General features: G+C 40.1%; 1 protein-coding gene across 1 annotated transcript in view; it reads left to right on the top strand.

The window, feature by feature from the left end:
* snd1 (staphylococcal nuclease and tudor domain containing 1) overlaps nucleotides 1-26,471 on the top strand; it is an 868,653-nt gene that overhangs the window by 246,019 nt on the left and 596,163 nt on the right. The window contains exon 15 of the mRNA XM_072562814.1: nucleotides 19,368-19,509. Within this exon, the coding sequence (XP_072418915.1) occupies nucleotides 19,368-19,509 (142 nt within the window). The remainder of the gene's footprint in view (nucleotides 1-19,367; nucleotides 19,510-26,471) is intronic.

Here is a 26,471-nt window from a genome sequence, read left to right as displayed (position 1 = left end):
TAACACCCAGTAGCAGTGGTGTGTACTATTTATAAGATATACTGCAGAAATTTGCCAAAAATCCTTAAACAGCACCTTCTAAACCCATGACCATTTCCATCTTGAAGGACTGGACAGCAGATACATGGGAATGTCACCACTTAGATGTTCCCCTCAAGTCATTCACCATCCTGATTTGGAAATATGATGCCATTCCTTCGACGTTGCAAGGTCAAAATCCTGAAACTCCTCTGACAATATTGTGGGTCTATCAATAGCACATGGACTTCAACAGTTCAAAAAGGCAGCTTACCACCACTATCTCATGGGCAATTGGGGTGTGCAAAAAATGCTTGCCTCGCTAGTACCACCCATTTCCCATGAATGGATTAACAAAATTCAACAGTGATCATTATTCTAGGCTCTCTTATTGGAGGAAACAACCTGTTCAATGTCGAGACCCCTTGGAATCTTTTACGTTTTAATCAAGTTGCCTCTTAATCTTCTGAACACCAGTAGATATAAACCTAGCCTGTCCAACTTGTCCTCATAGGACAAATATTTCTGTACTGCCTCCAATGCCTTTACAGCCTTAAATTAGGTGACCAACTTGTGTACTATACTCCAGGTGTAGCCTCACTAGTACCCTGTACAGCCTCCTGATCTGCTAAACGATTAGTAAACCAATTTGTCTGTAGGTGGGGGCACTCCTTGGTAATGTGTAGCATTTTTGTTTCTTTCCACAACAGCATTAAGTTTGTTTGTACTGAGGCCTCTGTGATGGGAGTTGGTTGCTCAGGAGCCCTAACTTACATCTGTTTAGCAAGGATCACTTTTGCTGTGGTAATTCAAATCCTGCCATTTAACAGATTGTCATAAAAAACTTACTAATGACTACCTCCATGTTTCTCACTCCTTGATCCTAAAATTGTCTGTTGATAAATCCTGCTCAGGAAGATTGCTGTATATGGGATGCTCTGATAGAAACACAGCAGATCACTTGGCAGCTATGGAGAGAGAAGTATTGAATGAAGTATTGAGAGGGAATACTGATTGGCAAGGGCAGAGTGGGCATTGGTAAGATGTTTCCATTGGCAGAAGAGACAAGGACCTGAGGGCATAACCTCAGCATAAAGGGAACTAGTCATATACCACATTATTCATTTGACAGGTAGTATGTGTTTTTGACTTGATGGCTGTAGAGTAGCAATGTGAAGTGACCAACTACACCGGTAACTCCAATTTTTGAGGTTTTCTTAACTTTTCCCGAGTAATGTTAGGTAGCCAGGGCACTTTCAAAGTCCAAAATTGAACCTTTAGACCCATTCATGAGTATACATGATAAATAATGTGCAGTGATCTGATTAAAGAACCATTATTCTGTTGAATAGCTTTGATGAACCCAAATTTGTTAGACTTGCAAGATGAGCAAATGGGTTGGGTACTATTTTAAATGTTGCCAATAGGTTCACTTCTGAAATATGTTTTGCGTTCCTGAAGAAGGGCTGATGCCCGAAATGTTGATTCTCCTGTTCGTTGGATGCTGCCTGACCTGCTGCGCTTTTCCAGCAACACATTTTCAGCTCTGATCTCCAGCATCTGCGGTCCTCACTTTCTCCTCCATTCCATTCTTTGCTCAAGCTTATCCTTGACATGAAGATTAGAAGTGAAGGAATCTGCGAATGGGTTTTTTACCACTGTCTTTTTTACCACCACTACAAGCCTACCATGACTTATGCATTGGGATTTCTGGAGCTCTCTGCGATGCAAGATTAGTTTCATCAGTAGTGTGCTTTGTTGAGTTCCTGCTGCAGAAGTAATTTAGTTAGTCCCACTCCCCAGTCCTTTCCCCATTGCCCTGCAGTTCTTTCCTTTTTGGTTGCATGTTAGGTTCCTAGCATCTAGCTTCTAGCATCCTCAGATGTGCTATCCAGATCATAACCAGTCTGTGTGAGAAAAAACCTGAAGGCTGTTCGATAACCAGATGTTTTTGTTAGGACAAACAGTTAGTTAGTTTAATGAATATTGTTAATAGAACTAGCATCTCCCATTCCAGATTAGTAAATATCACACCCCACTGCCCAACCACCGCCATCACTAACTCTGTAACTCTAAGATGGACAAGGGAGATCCAGTGGATGTAGTGTACCTGGACTTTCAGAAAGCCTTTGATAAAGTCCTACATAGGAGGTTAGTGAGCAAAGTTAGGGTGCATGGTACTGGGGGCAAAGTACTGACTTGGATTGAAAATTGGTTGGCTGACAGGAAACAAAGAGTAGTGATAAACGGCTCCCTTTCGGAATGGCTGGCGGTGATCAGTGGGGTACTGCAGGGATCAGTGCTGGGACCTCAGCTTTTTACAATATATATTAATGATATAGAAGATGGTATTAATAGTAACATTAGCAAATTTGCTGATGATACAAAGCTGGGTGGCAGGGTGAAACGTGAGGAGGATGTTAGGAGATTACAGGGTGACCTGGACAGGTTAGGTGCATGGCAGATGCATAGGGCCCTGGTGAAACCACACCTGGAATATTGTGTGCAGTTCTGGTCTCCAAATTTGAGGAAAGACATTCTGGCCATTGAGGGAGTGCAGCGTAGGTTCACGAGGTCAATTCCTGGAATGGCAGGGCTATCTTATGTTGAAAGATTGGAGCGACTGGGCTTTTATACCCTTTAGTTTAGAAGACTGAGGGGGGATCTGATTGGGACATATAAGATTATTAAAGGATTGGACACTCTGGTGGCAGGAAACATGTTTCCGCTGATGGGTGAGTCCCGAACCAGAGGACTACTCCTGCACCTATTGTCTATTGTCACTCTCACCATTTCCAACAATAGAGGGGACAAGTAATGTCGAGTCTGCTTCTGCAGATAGTCATGGCATGAATCACTAGTTAACTATTTTATTACTGCAATGACCAATTTGTGTAAAGAAATCAGATGGTAAAACAGATTAGTCAGGGAATCTGATAGGATAGAAGGATGCTATTTAACTAATGTTGCCTGTGATGACTATTTGAAAGAACTCTTTAGTTGGTTCCAATGGCCTGTTCTTTTCCTCTCGTCCTGCAACTTATGCCCAGTTCTCTCTCAAAAGTTGTTGATTGGAAGCTGAGCTTTTGGCTACCTAGGACCTAAACCTTGAAAGTAATTTTTTCTCAATCTCTGTCTCTGCCTCTGCCCTATTCTTTCGAATAAACTTTTGTCACCTGTCCTTAGTTAATGTAGTGTCAAATTTTATTTGGTAATGATCTGTTGAAAGGAATTTGGAGTGTGTAACTATAAGAGCACTATAAAATCCAAGTTGTGAGTTATCTTGCTAGACTTTCAATCCAGAAATTGTATTCAAACCCTACTTTTGCAAATTAATGAAATTGAATTTAATTTTGAAAATTGAAATTATTCATAGGTGTTTCAGGGAAAAAAGTTGGATCTAGACTCGACATGCTTCCAGGTACAAACTATGTTGTTGACTCCTAGTATCTCCCACATTCCAAGAATGAAAGATCAGAAGGTTTCTAGTGACAGGGCTGAAGGTTTCAAACTGATGGCTCAAGAAACAAATGCTAACCATGCTGGAACTCCCATTTTCCTGGTTTCATACTTACTGGAGTTGTACAACAGTCTAGCGGAATTTGAGTTGCCAGACAAGCATGACATAGAAGCATCAAAACAGGTGAATTTGGAATGTTGTAGTTACATGATGCAATCCAAAAGAGTTGGTGATCAGCAGAGTGGCACAGGTCAAAAGCAATGTATTTGATGATGTATGTATGGACTTTCAAAAAACGCCTGATTAAGTACCACGTACAGTAAAATTGGCATAAAGGTGGAATGGATAATCAGTTTAAAAATTGTGATGAGTGGCTGTTTTGCTGACTAGAGTGTAAGAGTTCCCAGGGTTTTTGCAGTAGGTCGACAATTGTTTCTGACACATTATCGTGAGTTGGACTTTGGAATTTACAAGGCCACATGTCAAAATGTATAGATGACAACCTGGATGTGGAATAAATAATGCATGTTGTCGTAGACTTCAAGATGACACATGGCAGATAAAATTCAACCAGAAAACTCTGGGGTGAAACATTTTATTGGCAAGACAATGTGTGCTAATTGGTACAATTTAAAGAGCGTGTAAGGAATGAGAGACCTGAAGGACTATGTTCACAAATCTTTGTAGGCAATAGAACAGATTAACCTTGTAAATAGGGATATTGAGCATAAGAGTCAAGTCAAATTAAGCTAAACCTACATGAAATATGAGTTTGACTCCAGTTTGGGAATTTTGTTTAATTATCACACTTCAGGATGGCTGTGGAAGCTTTGGAGTGGGTATGGGAATTGAACTATGATTGCGGAGTGCAAGATTCCATTTAACTGCGTATATCAAAGAAGCTACTGAAAACAGCAAATGCTGGAGATCACAACAGGTCAGATAGCATCCATGAAGCGAGAGAGCAACCTAACATTTTGAGCCTACAGGACTTCATCAGAGCTGAAGTGAAGTGTGGAGGTGACAGCATTTATGCTATCGCTTGTGTGTGAGAGGTGAAGGGGGAGGGGGAGGTCTGTGTGGGGGTAGTGGGTGCTAGGGTGCGTGCATGGAGAAAAGATGTTGATGTACTGTGCTTGCTGTCCATAGAGTGGAGAAGACTTGGCTGAGCTTTGAAGTGCTTCAAATCATGGAAGGAAATAAACTGTTCCCATTGTCTGAAGGGTTAATAACAAAATTGCATAGATTGTGGGCGAGTGGTAAAAGAATCAGTGGTGTTATGACACCCGGGTAAGGATGTTTTGGCTCTGGAGGGAGTTCAGCACGGATTTGAGGATGATACCAGGATTTCAGGGTTTAAATTATGATGAGATTAGACAAATTGGGCCTTCATGCTCTTGAACTTTGAAGGTTAGAGGGTGATCCAATTGATTTCCTCAGAATATTAATAGGGGAAAACAAGTTGATAAACAATTTTCACTGGTTGAAGATTCTGGAGCCAGGGGACATATTTCAATAATTGGGGCCAAGCCATTCTGGATAGATATTAGAAAGCAGGAAGCTTGCAGCTCTCTTCCTGAAATAGCAGTTGATGCTAATTCCATTGTTTAAATATTTTTGTTAAGCAAGGGTATCAAGACAGGCACATAGAGTTAGCTCATAGATCAGCCATGATCTTATTGAATGGTGGAGCAAGTTCAAGAGGCTGAATGGCCTATTCATATTCCATTGTTATTGGTTTGATACGTTATTTGGAATGTCTCCATACCATGACATTCGTAAGTGTATAAAGTATATATAACATATAGTAGTAAAACTTAACATGAATACGAGATTTATAAATGGTTGAACATTTCAAAATCTGCTGTTGAGATATTTGAATGTTCTCCCATCAGCTAGTTAATGACCCATTCAGCTATTATGATTCCTGTTGATGGTAATACTGGGTAAATCAGCTCCCATAGTGAAACCTGACTTGGTCGGTCATATATTTAATTTTTCTAGTTGGATCCCATTGTGATTAGTCAATGAAATATATTTTTACAAGGCTGCAAATATTATTTCACATTTCTAATGGTCTAAGCCTTTTCCATTCTAACAGTTGAAAGATTTCAATTCAAACTCTCCTGGCTGAAGAGCTTCATGGAACAGAAGCCTTTTCCCATTGAGTAACTGCTTCTGTTGATCTAAGCTTGATTTTCCTGATTGGTGCAACTGTTCTACTTTCTGAACCAAGTTCTGGGTTCCTGTCAACCAAAATATTAAACTTCTGTGCTGAAGTCCTACTTAAACTAATAGTCTTAATGTATTTGCTCCTCCTATTATCAATGCAACAGTATAAACATTATATCCATTAACACCACAAGGTATCAGGTCTATCTTGTCTGTAATGACCCAAAGACATCCAGACGGACTTTGTAATGCCACCTTCTGCACATGGCCCATACCCTGCAGCTTGCAGTCATGAATGTACAGATCTAGGTATGTCTTAAAGTAGTTTAGGGTCAATGCCTGAGTTGGTAGAGGCAATGAATTCCAGACACCTCCTACCTTCTGCATTAAAAAAAAAGTTTTCCCTGATGTCTTCTCTAATCCTTCTGCCATTTAGCTTGCAAATAAGGTCCCTGGTTTTTGAACTCTGTCAAGCGAAACAGGTTCCTCCTGTCTGTTTGATCTCTACCCTTTACAATTTTGTATAACTCAAGCATATAACCCCTTGTCTTTTCTGTTCCAAGTATTATGACACGGGGTAAACCCTCCTGTTTAATTTAAACCAGAACAGATTTATCCCATGCAGCAATCTGAAAATTTGAGAGGTCAAGAATGATGTATAGTAAAAGTTAACAACTTTATTTCTTAAAGTATAATTAACTATGAACTATTTACAGGTCCTTCCTCTAGCCTATCTTTTATCTTCCCTTCTATAATACTATTCCGATAACCCCCCCCCCCCCCCGTAAGATTTACAAACCAATACTTATCTCAACCAGCTGTCGGTTCTTCTCTGTATTTCTGTCAAGTTTTCTTCTTGGGGATTCTGCTTCCCAGGTTACTGATTGATAAAGGTACCTTAAAGAGAGCTCTTTTTCGGGCTGTCTTTACATGCTGGTGACTTGACAGTTCTCCTGTCAACTGTTCAATTTTCCCTGGTTTTATACATCCACAGCATTGGATTGTGTCATTGGCTTTTAATATTGTCAATATAATCACTTCAAACTATTTTGGGGTATAATTAAAACTGGTCAAATTCAAATTTGCTTTTGCCTCCAGGCAACCAGCTAATTGAATTTGATCAAATGTTACCTTATATTTTTCCAGTACACTTGGTGCTGTCAGGTAGTTCAACTGGTTTTTCAACTTTCTTAAAGGTACAGTACACCCACATCTTCATAACACCTCCCCACGAAAGGTTCCTCCCACCCTAATATTAAGTTCACCTGAACTTCTCCACATATACCTGTGCATATATAACATTAAATAAACACACATCTTATCTAAACTTTCAGTTAAATCCATGAGAACGCATCTGCGATTACATTCTTACGACCCGCAGCATGTATGATTTTTAAACTTAATTCTTACGACCCGCAGCATGTATGATTTTTAAACTTAAAAGTATAGCAAAAGATGCTAACGAAATAGTCTCTTATTCTTGTCTTTAAAGCGTTCGAGGAATGTAAGTGGATTGTGATCAGTATACGCAAACGTCTCTGACGTATTAGTCTTTAAAATGTTGTAAGGCCAGTAGCAAACTCAATAGTTCTTTTTCGATCGTGGAAAATTTCCTCTGGTGGGTATTGATCATCTTCTAAAAGTAACCAACTGCCAGTTCAAACCCATTATCATCATTCTGTAGGAGTACAGCACCAACTCCTATATCACTAGTATCGATGGTGACTTTTTAAAAGGTTTTGAAAAGTTTGGTGTAGCTAAAGCTGATTTGGTTAATATTGCTTTCAAATAGTTGAATGCCTTCTGGCATTGTTCTGTCCACCGAAACTGTGTGCTGCTTCAGCAAATCAGTTAATGGTGCCACTCCTCTTAAGTTTGGAACAAACTTCCGAAAGATTCCACTGAGTCCTAAGAATGGAAGCACCTCTTTCTTTGAGGTTGGTTGTGAAAATTCTTCGATGGCCTTCGTCATTGCATTCCGTGGGGTCAACCTTCCATGACCAATGTTATGTCCCAAGAATGTCACCTCTGCTTTCACGAATTCCATTTTATTTCAGTTTATCACCAGTTTCGCTTCTCATAGTTGTTCAAAGAGATCTGCCAACTGTACCATGTGATCTTTCCAGGACTTTAGAAAGATTACTACATCATCCAAATAGACTGCATAGTTTGTTAACCCAACCACAGCTCTGTTCATGAGTCTTTGGAATGTGGTGGGTGCGTTCTTCATTCCAAAGAGCATCACTTTAATGTATCTCACTCCGCAAGGACTACTTCATTTTTATTTTATGTTTTGAGGCACATCAAAATCCACATCATCTGGATTTGATTCCTCACCCTGCCAGGCAGTAACTAACACCTGTTTCTCCAGTGCTTTTCTATCTGGCATCTTTACTAATTAGTTCACCTGACACAACTTTTTCTCAATTTGATAGGGACCACTAAACCAGACTTTGAAGGGATCTCCTATCACTGGTAATAGTACTAACACGTCATCTCCTCAGGAAAATGTTGGAGTCTGAGAGCTTTTATCTGTCACATGTTTCATTCTGTGCTGTGCCCTCTTTAGGTGCTATTTAGCTAACTCACCTACTCAATTTAGTCTCTCCCTCACCTCCGATACATAATCTAAGTGTGAGATCTCTGACTTTGCTCCTGTCAATTTTTCTTGAATTAATTTCAAAGGGCCTCCCACTTCATGACAGTATTAGCTTCAAGGAAGTGAATGGAGTAGATTTGTTTGGGGCATCTCTAATAGCAAACAATACGAACGGGATACCTTTATCCCAATCATTTGAGTAATCCTGTTAGCATGCTCTCAACATGGTCTTAAAGGTAAAGGTCTGATGCTACCTTTCTAAACCTCCCTGGATGATACACACTGGATCTAAAGTGCTGTATACCTACGCTATCCATGACCACCTCAAACAGCCTAGCAGTAAAATCTAACCCTTGTTCTGACTGAATTCTCTGGGTAGCTCATATTGTGTGAAGAAAGCTACTAAGCCCTCTACCACCTTTTTTTGCATTGATACTCCATAATGGAATTGCCTCCGGAAATCTGGTAGATGCATCCATTATTGTTAACAAGTATTGGTTCCCACTTTTAGTTGTTGAGAGGGGACCTACGCAATCAATTATAAAGGTTCTTCACATGCGGGAATTGGCAACAAAAGTGCTGTTTTTTTTTTTTAAACAGCCTGTGACTTACCTACCATTTGGCATGTATGACACGTGCAGCAAAAGTTAACCACATCCCTGTGCTTTCCATATAAATGTTTTTGTACCTTAGCCTGAGTCTTTCATACCCCTACCCTATGGGTAGTTCATATGGTACCCATAAAGCCACCTGTCTATATGCTACTGGTAACACAATCTGGTGCACTATGGCCCATTTCTCCTTGGTGTGGTCTCCATTTCCGTCCTGGTGTGGTCTCCATTTCCATCCTAAGATTCTATCTTTCGGATTATAATCCTCCGGAATATTCTCTGCCTCCTTTTCGGACTATGTGTCCACATATATATCTTTTATCATCATGTTGCAAGTTGCTGAGCCGTTTAGGACTGAACACTTCTGTCTGATCCTCTGCCTGTTCAAGTTATTCCTGCACCATTCACGTCAAACAGGGGGTCAGCTAACTGAAACTCAACTGCTTCATCTTTCTCTTTAGTTTTCACTTCATGCTGTGACTTCTGAGATTTGGTTACCACGCAGTCTGGGAAAATACCGGGATATTCTCCACAACAAGGGGTGTCACTCCCACCTTGGACCCTGCCAAATCATTCCCAAGAACAAACTGAATTCCTGGAACTGTTACTCTGTCAATCACTCCCATTAAAACTTCGCCAGTCTTAGGTTGGTGCTCCAATCTGATCTTACATGGGTGAATGCTAAATTTCTGTCCATCTATCCCACAAATTACCACATTCTCGGATAACAGGTTAGAAAGAGTGCACAATTGTGCTTCCCTTACTATCAGTGACTGGTTAGATCCTGTATCTCTCAAAATTATAACATCTTGTCCTTCTCCCCCTGTTCTTTCAGTAAACTTGAGCAAATTCCAGAGGCGAATTCCTTGTAGAGATCAGGTACTAATTCCATACCCAGTCCCTGCCTAGGCTGTGCGCACTTCTCTACTGCTTTCACTAATGCCACTGGCTTAGCTTCTTTTACCACATCTTATCCACAGCAATGACCAGCAAGTGACTTTACGTGTCCCCTTTACCACAGTAGAAACACCCGAGGCATTTCACCACCTTTCCACCCTCTCGGGCTTTTTTTTTAATCCTGTGGTAAATTCTTACCAGCGCTCTCTACTCTTGGTTTAGTAGTGTAGGATCTCCCCTTCTTCCAACTTCTATCCCTCACAGGATGAAATTCTGGCCGGAAGTGTGTCTTATGCACCAACATGTACTCATCTGCTAATTCTGCTGTCCTGCTCACTTCCTGAACTTTCTGTTCCTCCATGTGAATTTTTACCATCTTTGGAAGTGAATTTTTAAACTCCTCGAGCAGAATAAGCTCTCTTAGAACCTCAAATGTCCTATCTATTTTCAAAGCATGCAGCCATCGATCAAAATGACTATGCTTAATTCTTTCAAACTCAACATAAGTCTGACCTGGTTTCTCCTTTGTGTTTGTGAATTGCTGTTTCTATGCTTCTGGTACCAATTCATAAACACTTAAAATAGCCTGTTTAATCTCTTCATGATCTTTTGACTCCATATCTGAGAGTGCGGCAAATACCTCACTAGTTCTGCCTATCAGTTTTGTCTGAACTAGCATTACCCATCGGGTCACTCCATCTGCCTAGCCAAATTTTCAAATGAAATAAAGCAGGCTCCAATATCTTTCTTGTCAAAATGTGGCAGAGTTTTGACATATTTGTATCTATCACTACCTTCTCTTATCATTTCCATCCTGTCAACTTGACTTTGCTGACTAAGTTGCAACTTTTCAAGTTCAAATTCTCTGTCTCCTTGCTCAACTAAGAGGCTTCTGTCTTTTTTGTTCACCCTCTCTTTCAATTCCCCTTCCCTCCCTCCTGTCTCCTCTTCTCTCTTCTACCACCCCCACACTCTCTTTCACTCACACAGTCTCTCTCTCTTTCTCTCTCACACTCACTCTCGCGCGCTCTCTCGCGTGCGCACTCTGTCTCTCTCTTCTAACTCCATTTCTTGGATACACCTAAGTGTTTGAGTAACTCCCTTAACGATTTCACCTTTACTTTTGTTCTTGGTTAAACCCAAATCTAACTTATTTGCTAATTCTAAAAAATGGTCTTTTTCTTTCCTTCTGAACTTTCTTGGCAAATTTGAGAATCCTCTTCAAATCCCACAAACTATTTAGTAATTCTAAGAGCCATCTCCTCTCTCTCTTAATTGAATCAACCACAAGTCATCAAAAGTAAACAAATTGCCTCGCCTACATATTATTTGAAGATGTAGCACACAAGTGTTTAAGTCTGCTGGGAATTTTTGAACCCCCAAATCTATTTAAATCTGTTTAAACCAGTTCAGATCCTGACAACAAGCCCCAAAGCAGCAGATTGTGTCATTGGCTTTTAATATTGTCAATATACTCAAATCAAAAATGATTGGAGTTTGGTAGTTTGGGGTACAATTTAAACTAATTGGCCGAATTCAAATTTGTTTTTCCTCTCCAGGCAACCAGCTAATAGAGTTGTTCGATCAAATGTTACATTGTATTTTTTTCACAACACTTGCTGCTGTCAGGTAGTTCTACTAGGTTTTAACTTTCTTTAAAGGTACAGTACACCCATATCTTCATAACAGAAGGAAAACAGCCCCAACCTCTCCAGTCTCCCCTCGTAGCTACAATTCACCAGTCCTGGCAACATTCTCACAAATCTTCCCTGCACTTTCTCCAGAGCAATTATGTCCTCCTGTAATGTGATCAGAACTGTATACGATGCTTCAGTTGTGACCTCACAGGTGTCTTATTCAGTATAAATAGTCATTTCTACTTGTACTGTCTGCCTCTGCCAGTGACGAAGAGCATTCCATATGTCATCTTTACATCCTTCTCTACCTAATGTATTAGCTATCGGGACCTGTGGACTTGCATGCCAAGATGTCTCACTATCCCCCTCAGTATTTTACCATTTATTATATATATTTCCGTTTGCTATTTGACCTTCCTAAATCCATTACCTCACACTTGTATAGCTCACCTTCCTGCCCACTCCACCAATCCATCTACAGACTAACCTCAATTATCTGAAGGACATGGGCGGGGATTTGGTTAATTGAATGCCGGATAACATCGTATAGCCAAGCACCTTGCAATCTTCCTGGATAAAACTATATTTGGTTCATCGAATGCTGGATAATCGAGGTTCCTCTGTATACCATTTGGAGCTTAAAGCTGCCCTCTACCCAAACCATTCCACAGTCATTTCTTGTGTTCATGTGTATATTTCCGAGCTGTGATCCCACGTTTAAGTTCAAATCATTAATATATAAAACAAACAGCAGAGGTCCCAATGCTGAGCCCTGTTGAACACCACCTGAAACACTCACAAGGACAGCCATTGGCACTACCTTTTTTTGTTACTAAGCCAATTTTGGATCCAGATTAACACTTTACCCTTTGTCCCATGGGCTTTTATGTTTTTGACCAGTCTGCCACATGGGACCTTGTCAAATACTTTACTATAATCCATGTAGACAATACCCTCACTGATCATACTTTGTCATTTCCTCAAATAATTCAGTCAAACCTGTAAGGCATGATCTTCCCTTAACAAAGCCATGCTGACTTTCCCAGACTAGCCCATGTCTTGAGTGACAGTTTATCCAATCTCTCAGGCTTGACTCCAACAATTTGCCGACCACCAAAGTAAGACTAACTGGTCTACAATTGTTGCACATTTCCTTTGTGCCATTTTAAAAACAATGGAATCATATTTGCATTCTGCTATTTCGTAGAATCCCTACATTGTAGAAAGAGCCCTTTCTGCCCTTTCGGTCTGGATCAACCAACCCCCCCTGAGGAAAATCATACCCAGACCTACTCCTCCACCCTATCCCCATAATTCCACATTAGCCATGGCTAACCCATCGAGGCCACATGCCCTTTGCATCGGAGCGACTTTATTCACCTGAACTGCACATCTTTCCAGAATACCACCGGAAACTCACACTGACATGGGATTGTGCAAACTCTATACAAACGGTTGAACAAGGTTGGAATAGAGCCCAGGTTCCTGGCACTGTGAGGCAGCAGTGCTAACCACTGCCGCTGACCACCCTCAGCATCTGAGGCAACAATCCATCTGGCCCTGGCAATTTATGCACTTTTTAGGATTCCGACTCCTCTAAAACCACACTCTCGTTATGATTATTTTGTCCAATATTTCATACCATTCCTCTTGAAATACTGTGTCTACATCACTTCTCTTTTTTTTTGTGAATAAAGAGGCAAAAAGTTCATTTATAGTTCTCCAAGTTCTCCTTGTCACTCGACTGCAGTCATGCGCTTTCTTGAAACTGATTCACCTAGGTCACTACTCAAATGCTTTTCTGACCTGTTTTACAAAAATATCTTTGCAGAATTGACACACAAGACTTTCTCCATGGTTTCTTTTTCTCCTTTACCTCTGTGCTGATTGTTAATCTGCAGGCAAGATCACTATATTGGCCCTTGTTTTCTTTTTGTCTAGGCCTATTTTATGGATTATATTTTAAGATTGCAGATATTTCCTTTGTGAAGTGTTTTTTAAAACTGGGTAAATGATGCTACCTTTTTTAAAAAGAGTTGCTTCCTTCTTTGTCTTTTTCCCTTCGCATGAATCAAACTGTTTCTGATAGCCTTGTTATTTGAATTTCACTTATGTAGATGTCCGAGAGTGGATCTGAGATGATTTGGTAGGCTTGGGAGCATGTGTTTTCTCTGTCACTCCAGTACCAGCTTAATCAGTGGTAAATAAAGTATCCTGTTTTAGCCGATGCCCATAACTTTTTGTTTTAAGTTCATTAATAAAAAGCTCCGCATGCAGGTGCAGATAATGATGTCTTAGGAGGTACACTCACATTTTACTGCATTCTGCTATTCAACTACACTTATAAACAACTCGAGAGATTGGCTGTTACACTCAAAAGTAAGCAATTTCCCAAAATGTGATAATGTTGGGCTACCAGTGTATATTGTGATGTCCCATGGGTATTTCAGAATTGGATACTTGTATTTTCAAACATTAGTTACGCTGCAATGCTGAGTATCTTGTACTCCTAGTTCCTTTGATAGTTCAGGCAATAGTGACCAAGGTTTTTGTCTCGTGGACCACATTTCAAAGGTATTGTTAACAAATGTAAAAAAATTAATTAATTAGATCTGTGTTAACATCATCAATAATGATACAACGCCGCAACAAAAGGTTTTATCAGCAGGGTGCAATCCGCAGCTTTAAAATATCTGTGCAGCTTTCTGAGAAAAGCAGCTGCATTTTAGCTATTTTTGATTGGATACTGATAACTGGTACTGAATTATCTACAGTGCAATAAAATTCTGAATTCACCGAACCAATATTTGGTTATGTTAAGGAACACCGACATTTATTTTGAACTTGGGCTGAATGAAGCCACTCACTCTTTCACTACTTGTCACTCCTCCAATCATAGAATGTTGCTATCCTACAAAAACTAAAAAGGAACAGTCTTTGTTTGGAAGAACTGTTTCTTGCAGAACCTTTCATTTCCACTCGCACACATTTTGAACATGAGCTTCATGGGCTGGATTGAGCTGCAGGGTGGGCCTGGATTCTGGCTCATGGGTCACAAGTTGATCAATTCAGACCAAGGTGGTTTGGGAGGACAAGCTCACAGAATATACCCAGGACCATTTCCTAGAACAATAAGTTTTGGGACTAACTAGGGATAAAACTGTTTTAACCTGTGTAATGAGATAGAATCCTTGATTGCAAAATTATCCACACCTACAGCAATTTGGTTGACTCTTAAATGTCTTTGAGAAAGGCTGGTGACACTCTGATCCTATGAATGAATAAAAACAAAAGAGAAAACAGAGTTGATGTTTTGACTCTGATAACACTGTCTTGTTTAGAGTTGAAAGAGGCTGGAATTTGGTGTTTTTTATACTATTGACAGATAGAGTGAATGGAACAGATGGTGAGGGTACTCAGAGCAGAAGGCAAAATCAGTGGTAAGGAGAACTAGAAGTGTAAAGCATGTGTAAATGAAGGTGTGAAGAGAAGAAAATGGGTATACTCTGCTGCAAACAAACCCAGAAAGAGACAGCTGCGGATAAGGAAATGTAAGAGAAATGAATGATAGAGGCCATTCTCTGAAATTGTGAAACTCTGTATTCAGGAAGATAATGGAGTCGTGCAGCGCGGAACAGACCCTTTTGTCCAACTTGTCCATGCAGACCAAGTTTCCCAAATTAAAACTAGCCCCACTTGCCTGCATTTGGCCCGGATTCCCTGTAAACCTTTCCTATTCATGTACATATCCAGATGCCTTCTAAATGTTGTAACTGTATCAATATCTGCCACTTCCTCCGGCAGTTCACTCCACATAGATCCACTCTCTGTGTGAAAACGTTGCTCTTCAAGTCCCTTTTAAATCTATCTTCTCTCCCAGACTAGGGAAAAGACGGTTTCTGTTCACCTTATCTATACCATTATGATTTTATAAACCTCCATGAAATCATGCCCCAATCTTCTATGCTCCAGTAAAAAAAAAGTCAAAGCCTATTTTTATTAACCCAAATCATCCAGTCCTGGAAACATAGAGTCATAGAGATGTACAGCATGGAAACAGACCCTTTGGTCCAACCTGTCCATGCCGACCAGATATCCCAAACCAATCTAGTCCCACCTGCCAGCACCCGGCCCATATCCCTCCAAACCCTTCCTATTCATATACCCATCCAAATGTCTCTTAAATGTTGCAATTGTACCAGCCTCCACCACATCCTCTGGCAGCTCATTCTATACACGTACTACCCTCTGCATGAAAAAGTTGCCCCTTAGCTCTCTTTTATATCTTTCCCCTCTCACCCTAAACCTATGCCCTCCTAGTTCTAGACTCCCCGACCTCAGGGAAAAGACTTTGTCCATCCTGGTAAATCTTTTCTGAACCCTCTCCAGTTTCATAATATCCAACCTATAGCAGGCCAACCAGAACTGTAGAGACTACAATAAAAATGGCCTCACCAATGTCCTGCACAACCTCAACATGGTGTCCCAACTCCTATACCCATTGGTCTGAACAATGAAGGCAAGTGTGCTAAACGCTGCCCTAACCACCCTACCTACTGCAATACAACTTTCAAAGAACTATGTACTCTAATGCCTAGTTCTCTCTGTTCAACACTACCCAGGGCCGAATTGTTAACTGTATAAGTCCTACCCTCATTTGTTTTGCCAAAATGTGATAGCTTGCATTTATCCAAATTAAGTTACAGAGTAAAGAGACACAGTGCTTAACAATTTGGTTTGGCGAGACCAAATATAGACTGGGTAACCACTTTGCAGACCACTCATGCTGTCACTAAGAATGACCCCAACATTCTAGTGGCTTGCCATTTCAATACACCACCTTGCTCTCCTGCTAGCGTTTTTGACTGGCATGCTCTCGTGATCCAACAAAGCTCAATGCAAGCTGGAAGATCAATACCTATTGTCCACATAGGCACTTCACAGGCTCTAGGAATTGATATTGACTTCCACAAGATCAGAGCACTGGTTGTTGTCTTACTCAGCACTGAAGAAGGTGATTGTGGGTTGTTAGTAGTTAATTGTTTCAGTCACAGGGATATTATTGCACGAATTCTTGAGCATAATGTTCTTGGCCCAACCATCTTCTGCTTCATAGATGACTTTTGCTCCATTACACACTCAGAAATGGGGATACTGATGATTTCACAATGTTCAACACTGTTCATGACTGTTGAGAATCTGAAGCCATTTATGTATATAGATTGGGAGACTTTGACAAGTTTAAGGCTTCAGCTGGTAAGTGGCAAGTAACATTGCCTGCACGTGTATGATAGAAATGACCATCTCTCGCAAGAGAAAATCTAATCATTTCTCCATTTCACTCAGTGGTGATGCCATTGCTGAATTCCTTCCCAATATACTCAGGGTTACCATTGATGAAGAACTGAAGGGCACGAGAGCAGGTCAGAGGCTAGGAATCCTGCAGTGACTAAGTCACCACCTAACTCGTAAAGCTTGCCCACCACCTAAAGCACGCAAGCCAAGAGTATAATGGAATACTCCACACTTGCCTGAATGCGTGCAGTTCTAATAACACTTGAAGCTTGACACCACCAAGGGCACAGCATCCTGCTTAATTCATCTCCTTCACCAGCACTGCGTACCATCTACAAGATGTACTGCAATACTTCACCAAACATCCTGTTTGCCATTGCAATTTCTAACTCCTGAGAAGGGTAGAAGAAGCAGTTGCTGATGAACACCACCAACTGCAAATCCCCCTCCAAATCACACACAAACACGACTTCAAATTTTATCGCTAGTTTTTCACTCTCGTTGGATTAGAATACTGGAGATTACTTCCTAATGGCATTGTTGGTGTCTGTGCTCCAAGTGTTGCAGTGTTTTAAGTTGGCTGCACACACTCACCTCATGTAGGGCAATTAGAGATGGGGAGTAAATGCCAGAGTCAGTGACTTCTATATTTAAGCAAATATCAAAAAAGTACCTGTTTGCATGGTTGCAATGCATTCCTTAATTTGAAGTGTTAAAATGATTATTTTGTTAACCTACAGGACAAGTGATGAGGGACTTTGGGCCTTGAAGCTGAGATCACCTGAGGGCCGAAAATATAGGAGTGCTTGGTCATTCACTTCTATAGAAATTTATGACCATACCAACAGCGTTACTGTGCATAGAAATAATTATAAGATACATGTTTTTAGTTGGAATTCACAATTCTGCTGTTAAGCGAATTCATGAGTCATATTTATGCTTGAGGTTTGAACTGGATGAATATTAATATAAATATCTATTTTGTGCTGCCTGGTAATGAGAAACGAGTGGAGAATCACTGCTCTGTCAGCCGATAGGTACTTGCATGCAGTGAGCTACGCTGATAGCTTCATTATTATTAATGTTCACAAAGCCATTCAGCTCAAAATATCAATGCTGTTGCTCTGCAAGCTAAAGATTTTCTACTAACTGTAGCTTTTCAGGTGGTTGGATTGTATTGCACCTTACTTGCCTCAAACTTCATAATAAGCTTTATTGTGAACAAACTGATTTGAAGTGAGCTGAATACAGAAAAAAATGGTGGTCAGCTGTTTAATTGTCATCTATTTCAAGGACAAACCAGCGAACTTTAGACAGGTGTGCCTGACGGTGGTGGTGGGCAAGTTGTTGGAGGGAATCCTGAGGGACAGGCTTTACACATATTTGGAAAGGCAAGGACTGATTAGGGATAGTCAACATGACTTGTGCAAGGTAAGTCATGCCTGAAGAACTTGACTGGGTTGTTTTTTGAAGAAGTAACAGAGAGGATTGATGAGGGAAGAGCGATTGATGTGATCTATATGGACTTCAATTTACAAGATGTACTGCAATAAGGCATTTGACAAAATTCCCCATGGGATACTAATTAGTATGGAATACAGGAAGAACTAGCCACTTGGGTACTGAACTGGCTCAAGGTAGAAGACAGAGGGTGAAGGTGGAGGGTTGTTTTTCAGACTGAAGGCCTGTGACCAGTGGAGTACCACAAGGGTCAGTGCTGTCTCTACCACTTTTTCGTCATTTATATAAATGATTTGGATGTGAACATAGGAGGTGTGGGTGAAAATTTGAGGTGTAGTGGACAGTGAAGAAGAAATCTTGACCAGATGGGCGAACGATCTGAGGAGCGGCAGATGGAGTTTAATTCCGATAAATGCGAGGTGCTGCATTTTGGGAAATCAAACCTTAGCCGGACTCACACACTTATTAGGAAGTTCATAGGGAGTGTTGCTGAACAAAGAAACCTTGGAGTGCAGGTGGATGGAATAATGTAGAAGGCATTTAGTATGCTTTCCTTTATTAGTTGACGTACTGAGTATGAGAGTTTGGAGGTCATGTTGTGTCCTGACAGGACATCGGTTAGGCCACTTTTGGAATATTGCGTGCACTTCTGGTCTCCTTCCAATCGGTTATGAAACTTGAAAGGGTTCAGAAAAGATTTACAAGGATGTTGTCTGGGTTGGTGGTTTTAAGATATGGGGAAAGATTGAATCGGCTAGGGCTGTTTTCCCTGGAGCACCGGAGGCTGAGGGGTGACCTGAAAGAGGTTTATAAAATCATGAGGGGCATGGATAGAATTAATTGACAAAGTCTTTTCCCTGGGATGGGGGAGTCCAGAATTAGAGGGAATAGGTTTAGGGTGAGAGGGGAAAGATATAAAAGAGAGCTAAGGGGCAACTGTTTCATCCAGTGGTTGGTATGTGGATGAAATGAGCATGGACAAGTTGGACTGCAGGGTCTGGTTCCATTCTGTACATCTCTATGACTGACACTGATTTGATCTCAAAATGTGTTGTTTCCACGAGGAATGTAGTTTTTTTCATTATTCTTAGGCCATGTTTAAACATTTAGTCCAAATTCTCATTCCCAATTGACATTGAATATTTGTTACTCTTGTTGCTGGTGATGATCAGTCTGCAAGCACATTCTCAGATACCTTCATATCTTATTGTGTACAGGACACCCAGAAAGCCAAGCAATTTCTGCCATTCTTGCAGCGAGCTGGGCGTTCAGAGGCTGTGGTTGAATATGTCTTCAGTGGCTCCCGTCTGAAACTCTACATGCCAAAAGAAACTTGTCTGATCACCTTCCTACTCGCAGGTAAGTGATGAAATATTAACTTGAACTGACTATTAATTGTGGTCCTCCACAACATCAATGTGATCTGTAAATCAAATTTCTTGTGTGATTTTAAATGAAATCAAGACCAACACACATGATAAATGATTAGCCTGCTTGCTGAACAGGAGTCTGTTGACATAATGGCAGAGACCATCATGATATTAGAGGAATACAATGTGGTGAGGGTTATTTTGAGATTTTTGAAAGCAAACTGTTCAAACAGTTGCAAGTTCTCATAAGCTCTGGATCTCATGATTCAACGTTATTCTACCTCAAGGTGATTAGACATTGGAGACCCTTGGTGAACATTGGTTTTTTTGTGTTAATGGCTGCAACACTCTAGCAAGAAAGAGGTGTTTAAAGAAATTTGTATCAGTGAAGTAGTAGTACTAGAGTGGGTAGCAGGCCTAAAAGTTGGTGGTTATCCTAGAGCTGATGGTTTGCATCCTTAGGTTAAAAACAAAGCTGTGACAGTGCTGCTCCTTTAACAAGGTTATGTTGTCATTTTTTCCAGAGAGGGCATAAAAGATACAGACTCTGAAACATCTGGGTTTGGATAGGTTTTAGTTTGATTATAGCTAACAGATACTGCCTCAGGAAAAAGACTTGCAAGTTTAAAAAAAGACTTGCACAATGAAAGGGAAATGGCCAGTTCTCCCAGCTCAACTTTCCCACTGGCTTGTTTTTAGCAGTAGTGTTTTGAAGCTGCTGGACCCAAAGAAGCAGGTCCATGCTGGTACCCATTCTTGACATCTTTCTTGTTAGACCCTGTTTTACCTTTGGTACTAAAGTGTGTTTATGGGAATTGTTGCAAGTATTTGGAACTGCATCATTAAGTTGGGATTGTTTGTTGTGTTTTCAGGTTAAGTTATTCAGTATTGTTTTTTTTGTTTGTATTTCATTTGGTAATCTTGTAAATAAATTTTGTTTTGCTTAAAACTAAGTGGGTTGACCAGCTGCATCAGTCCTGGAATGCCCACTTGTACCTGCTTAAAACAACTGGCAAAGTTAGGGTCTGGACCACCTTTCTTGAAATGTTCTGAGGGGATCTGGCCTGGTCCATAACCAAGTCATAGAGATAACAAATGCTTTGAGTTTGATCTTCTTGAAATTCTGTGGATTCTGAACTGTCATGTGGATCGAAAAATAGTATATGTAACCTTATTGTGAAAATAAAAGTAGAAAGAGAGAAACAAAGATTTCTTCCCATCGTCTAAGGGTCTGCAGATTAGCTGGATTAGCCATGCTAAATTGCTGATAGTGTTCAAGGATGTGCAGGCAAGGTGGGTTAGCCATGGGAAATACAGGGTCACAGGAATAGTGTGGGTCTGGATGATATGCTCTTCGGAGGGTCAGTGTGGACTTAGGCTGAATCGCCTGCTTTCACACTGTAGAGATTCTATGAATAATGATGAGTACTTAGGAAGTCAGAATAATGTTCGGCAGAAGAAATAGAAATTGAGTGTTAAATCTTTTTGAGTTTAGTTGTGGTTGAAATTAGCAGGGTAAATACAGGGAACCTGTAGATTTGCTTAGATTTTCAAAGACCGTTTGATAAGCTGCCACACAATAAATATTTACATAAAATTAGGGCACATGGAATTGAGATTTGGGAATAATATGTTTTGAGGATTGGTTAATTGATAGAGGATGGAGTGTGGGAGTAAGTAGACCATTTTCAAGACTGAGGTGGATTCTGTAAGGAACAGAGTTCGTGTCTCTTATTTATAATCTATATCATTGACTTTGACTTTGAAAGACCCCAGTGTTTTCTGACAAAGTTACAGATGGAATACAAACTCTAAAGAGGGGGAGGAAGAGTCTGCAAAGGGATATAGACAGGTTGAGTTACTGGTCAAGCTCATGTTAAATGAAAATTTAATGTGGAAAGGTGTAAAATTGCCTACTTTGGTAGGAATAACAGAAACACATTTTCTCTAAATGGTGAAGGCTTGGGAAATGTTCGTATTCAGAAAATACTTATTGTTCTTAAACAATTATGTAGTTAATGTATAGTTAGTTCTTCTATAGTGCTGTAGTTGTGTCCCCATGTGATGCCATGTTATAGAAAATTGCGCAATATAAATAATGGGGTTTATGGGGAAAAATGGTATTGGGCGAAGTACCAAAAATACCAGTAAAATACAAATGGATAGCACCCTCTAAGTAACTTTTAAAATCATATATTTTAATTAAGTAATACAGTAAATTTTAACACTTTAACACTAAAATCACTGACTACAGCATTGTACCTTTCACAAAGCTCTTCACAAGAAAGCACACAAACCGACTGACCAGAGTCCGGTCCTCCGTGCATCATGATTCCAAGTGTCCGGGGATGGAATCGTGTAACAGTGAACAGGAGTTTGTTTCATTTAAAAAAGTCCTCAATTCACAAGTTGTGTTACAACCAAATCACGTTCAAGAAACGTGCATTATAGGAGAATTCTCTGTACCTATATAACAAGCAAATAAGAAAGCAAGTAGTTTGTTAGGCTATAATATGAAGTGATTTGAGTACAAGTGTAAACTTATCACACTGCTAATAGATAGGACCGTGGTGAGTCCTTTTTGCAAGAAGCCCAGGTATGAAGAATATGCCTGCCTTGCAGGGTGTGCAGCAAAGATTCATTTGACTCATGGCAGTTATTGTCCTATTAGGAGAGATTGAGCAGTCTGAAATCTGTAAAGCTAAGAATGAGAGGTGATCTCATATTGAAATTTATAAACCTGTAATAGACTTTGACTGTATAGGTACTGAAAGGATGTTTCCCTTGTCAGGACAGACTGGAGCTGTGACCTCACAACCTCTGCTTAAAGGATTGGCAAATTAGGGTAGAACGAAGTGGGATTTTTTGATTTGGAGTGTTGTGACTCGTAGAATCTGTTTCCCAAAAGAATGTGGGTGGTCAGTTTTCAAATATGTTCAAGATGGAAATTGATAGATTTTTGGACATGGAGGGGTTTAAGGGATATAGAGATTGTGGCAGAAGGTGAAATTGAGGTGGAGGATCAGCCATAATCTTGTTTAGTTATGCAGCATGCCAGAAGCACCGAATAGCTTTCCCATTGCCCTATTTAATACCTATATAAAATCAAAATTGTGAATGTTGGAGATCTGCAGCAAAAACAATTGCTAGAGAAATTCAGTACTATATCAGACCTTCTGAGTTTTTTGTGGTACTCTTTTTTTCTTTTTTTAATGCATTCGCTTACATTCTTACTGAAAGTATTGCAATGTATTATTCAGGAGTAGGTAGGTATTCACTGATACAGTGGCTAGTACTTGAAATGGGCTGCTGTGTAGATTGGTGGGGAAATATCTCTTGGAATAAATAGACTACCGAACAGTAATATGTGATGTCGTGTAGTCGAGGAGTTTGTAACATGGAGTGCATGAAACATATTTTGTTGTTATTGAGCCAAATATTTCTGAATAATTTGAAATGAATCATGGTGTCATATCTCCTTTTGATCATGTATTTCTGTAGATCTAGGTGTCTTCCAACTGGTCAAGGTAGCACTGGATACATGATGTGCTCTATGCTTGATGCAGAACATTATAGTTGGTTGCATCACATAGAATCCTTACAGTCCCGATAGAGGTTATAGATTATTGAATGTTCTGAGCCCCAGTTTGTTTTTGGGGCGGCACGGTGGCTCAGTGGTTCGCACTGCTGCCTCACAGCACTAGGGTCCCAGGTTCGATTCCAGCCTTGGGTGACTGTGTGGAGTTTGCACATTCTTCCCGTGTCTGCGTGGGTTTCCTCCAAGTGCTCTGGATTCCTCCCACAGTCCAAAGATGTGCAGGCCAGGTGAATTGGCCAAGCTAAATTGCCCGTAGTGTTAGCTGCATTAGTCAGAAGGAAATAGGTCTGGGTGGGTTCCTCTTCGGAGGGTCAGTGTGGACTTGTTGGGCCGAAGGGCCTGTTTCCACGCTATAGGGAATCTAATCTAATCTAATAGTAGATGTATAATTCTGGAATTCTGCTGAGGCTGTTTGCTTTGATCAGTGACTTTGGAATTCAAGTGAGACATAAAATCCATTGACTGAGGTTTTCATAAAGGCCTGGTTTTCATTGTTGCAACAGTTATTGAATTGGCAAATTGATATTTTTATTCTCTTTCTGAATTTATTCCCTGACTCTAAGAGTGGTGGTTTATGATCAAACAAGATTGGGTTTAATTTGTAGATGTTAATTAGATTGTTTTGTTTATCTTTGTTCTGCTAAACTGACATTATTCATAATTTGTTAATTTTTATTTAAGTTATAAGTTGGCTGTTTAAGGTGTTATTTTTAAAGTTTGGTTAGGAACAATTGAGTAAATTTGAGAGTCTTTGAATGCTTTACAGTATTTTGAATCCACTAATATGCCTATGTCATAACACTCAAAATCATAAAAGTTTAACTTGCTTCCTGAAAATTGTGGAAATTTACGACTTTATTCTCTTAGTGAGTACCTGATATTTTAAACTGTCTAGTTTAAACATGAAAATGTTACTGGTCTCAAATGGGGTTCTGACACTGAGTTTTTATCTAGATCAAAAAGTAGGGTCTTAAAGATGCATTGGTTGTAATCTTCTAAAATTCCATAGATTATGGAAAGTTCCCAGCAGAGTCAAAAGCTGGAAATGAAGGTGATGTTCAGCCCCTAAAATTATTGAATTGAAGATTGAGTCCTCTCCTTTTCTATCTCTGTCACAGGTAGGATAGAATATTGTGTCCTAAGTCTGCCACGTCCTTCACCCCTTGCCTTTCTGTTCTTATTCTGCTGCTCCTCTGTTTTCTTCTCTCTCTCATGTCAACCACATTTCACCCAATCACTCCTTTCCTAAGCATTGTGTTAGCTGTATTGTTGCTCCCATGCAACTCCTTCATTGCTACTTCCTCATTACACGCCTGTCATATAATCCGCATCCCAAACCTTTCCATTTCTATGCTACCTCACTGCCATTCCCTCATTCTCACTACTTCCATGCCATTTTATCCTTCCCATAATATTTTATCCTTACTATGCCAGTCATCTCAAAACATTTCATCCTTCCCATCCCTCCAATCCTAGAGAACAACAAAATAATTTGTCAGATTAGTGTTTTTATTGCAACAGTACTTCCTACATGCCACTATCTTGCTGAAAATGATATTTGGAGATCACAAACTGCTTCATATCATCATGTTACAAAACCACTGAAATAATCAACTTTTCTGCACTGGGCAAACACTTCCCCTGTCAGGTTGTATTTATTTAAATTCCTCATGAACCATATTCTGGGGCAGGGCAAATAAACACTTTAAAGACACTCTGAAACTCCTCTTCTTGAGCCACAGCAACATTGATATTAATTACTAGGATGAGCCTGCTATGAATTGTATAAAACAGTGACTACTTGACCCATCAAGCTTCATCTTGGTTCAACATCTTAATGAGGCAGAACAGTGAAGAAAAGGAAGCAAATCCTGCATTTCAAATCTCAGCACCTCATGGGACACCTTTGCCTCATGTGACCAAAGATTTGCAACTGTGATTCCGTTGCAAGTAGCCAAATTTAATCTTGTGCAGGTGAAGCAATAGGAGCCATTCGAAGTGATATTCCAGCTGTGGTGAAATATGCAGGGAGCTATATGACCTCAGTGTGATGACAGGGGAGAGACTTTAACAGAGAATAGGCTGGTCAGCTATGTCGAAGGCTACAGAGATATTATGAAGAATGAACAAATGTTTAACGTTGTGACTTTTTTTGTTACTGAGATGAGGATTCGCGAAAGCTGTTGGAGGGATTCAGAGATGGAGTTCCAAGAAAAATGGACATGGATTTGAGTGGTACAGCATGTTTAATGTCCTTGGAACAGAAAGGAAAGTTCCAATGAGATTCTAATTTTCAGTGATGGTGGGTTGGAATTGTTTGAGGGGAGTACTGTAGATTTAAAGGAAATCGAAACAACACCTGAATAAAGAGCATGATAATATACAATGTCAGTTAACATGAGGACCAGAAAGTGAAGTTGAGTCCTCAGTAGCTTAGTGTGAATACAATTGAGAAAATAGGGTGTGAAAACTCATGGGCAAGATGAGCTTAGAAACAGCATGAAGGAAAAGAGGACAGAAGCCATAACAAAATACCAGTTCAAAGCTTGGGCTCAGACAGTGAGGGATTCTCAAGGATATTACGTGCCGTGAGCTAGTGGAAGGAAGGGAAGTTGAGCAGCTGAACAGATTGTATCAAGTTTATTGACAAAGTACTACAACAGCTTTTTTCCTTTATTGGTGGTGGTGACAATGGAGACAACAGTGGGCAGGGCATTTAAGCAAACTCCCTTCAATTGTGTAAATAAGTGACTTTTGCATTCCAGAAGATAGTTGAAGTCATTAGTGGTTTCGGCAGTTGAGACCCAGGATATGTTAATGTTTTATGTCATCCAGCCATTTCTTGCATTGAGTTTATTTGCCTTAAACACTCAGGTCTGTACCATTTGAAGTTAAAGGAGATGATGACTTTTGTACCAGACTGTGACCACAGAGAGACAATGTATTGGATTTTTTGAATGTAGGGGCATCTAAAGCGAAAGTGATGGTATGGTTGTGCAAATCAGTGGCTGTGGAAATGTTGAATGAGTGGAAAACTAAAAGCCAGACAGTTTGGATTTGAAGTTGTAAGTGATTTTTCTAGCCCAGTTTCAGAAGGACGTAGGATTGGGATGTGAAATGGAGTGAGGGTGTGACTGATCTAAGGAGAGATGGCTTTATTTATGCTTGGTATGTTGATATTATTATGCTTTGCATGCTGTCATGTAGCACAGAATGGTGATGAGTTTTTTTTTAGCATTTAAATTTGAGGACATCTCTAATACCCCTTAGTAGCCAGTGGAAAATCTTTGTGAGGTCAAAAAGCCATATATAGAGGTTGTTGCTGCTTTTTTCACTACCTTGAATTTGTCTTG

This window comes from Chiloscyllium punctatum, chromosome 44, assembly GCF_047496795.1.
Source record: "Chiloscyllium punctatum isolate Juve2018m chromosome 44, sChiPun1.3, whole genome shotgun sequence".
Lineage (NCBI taxonomy): Eukaryota > Metazoa > Chordata > Chondrichthyes > Orectolobiformes > Hemiscylliidae > Chiloscyllium > Chiloscyllium punctatum.
This window is presented reverse-complemented; position numbering and strand designations above follow the sequence as displayed.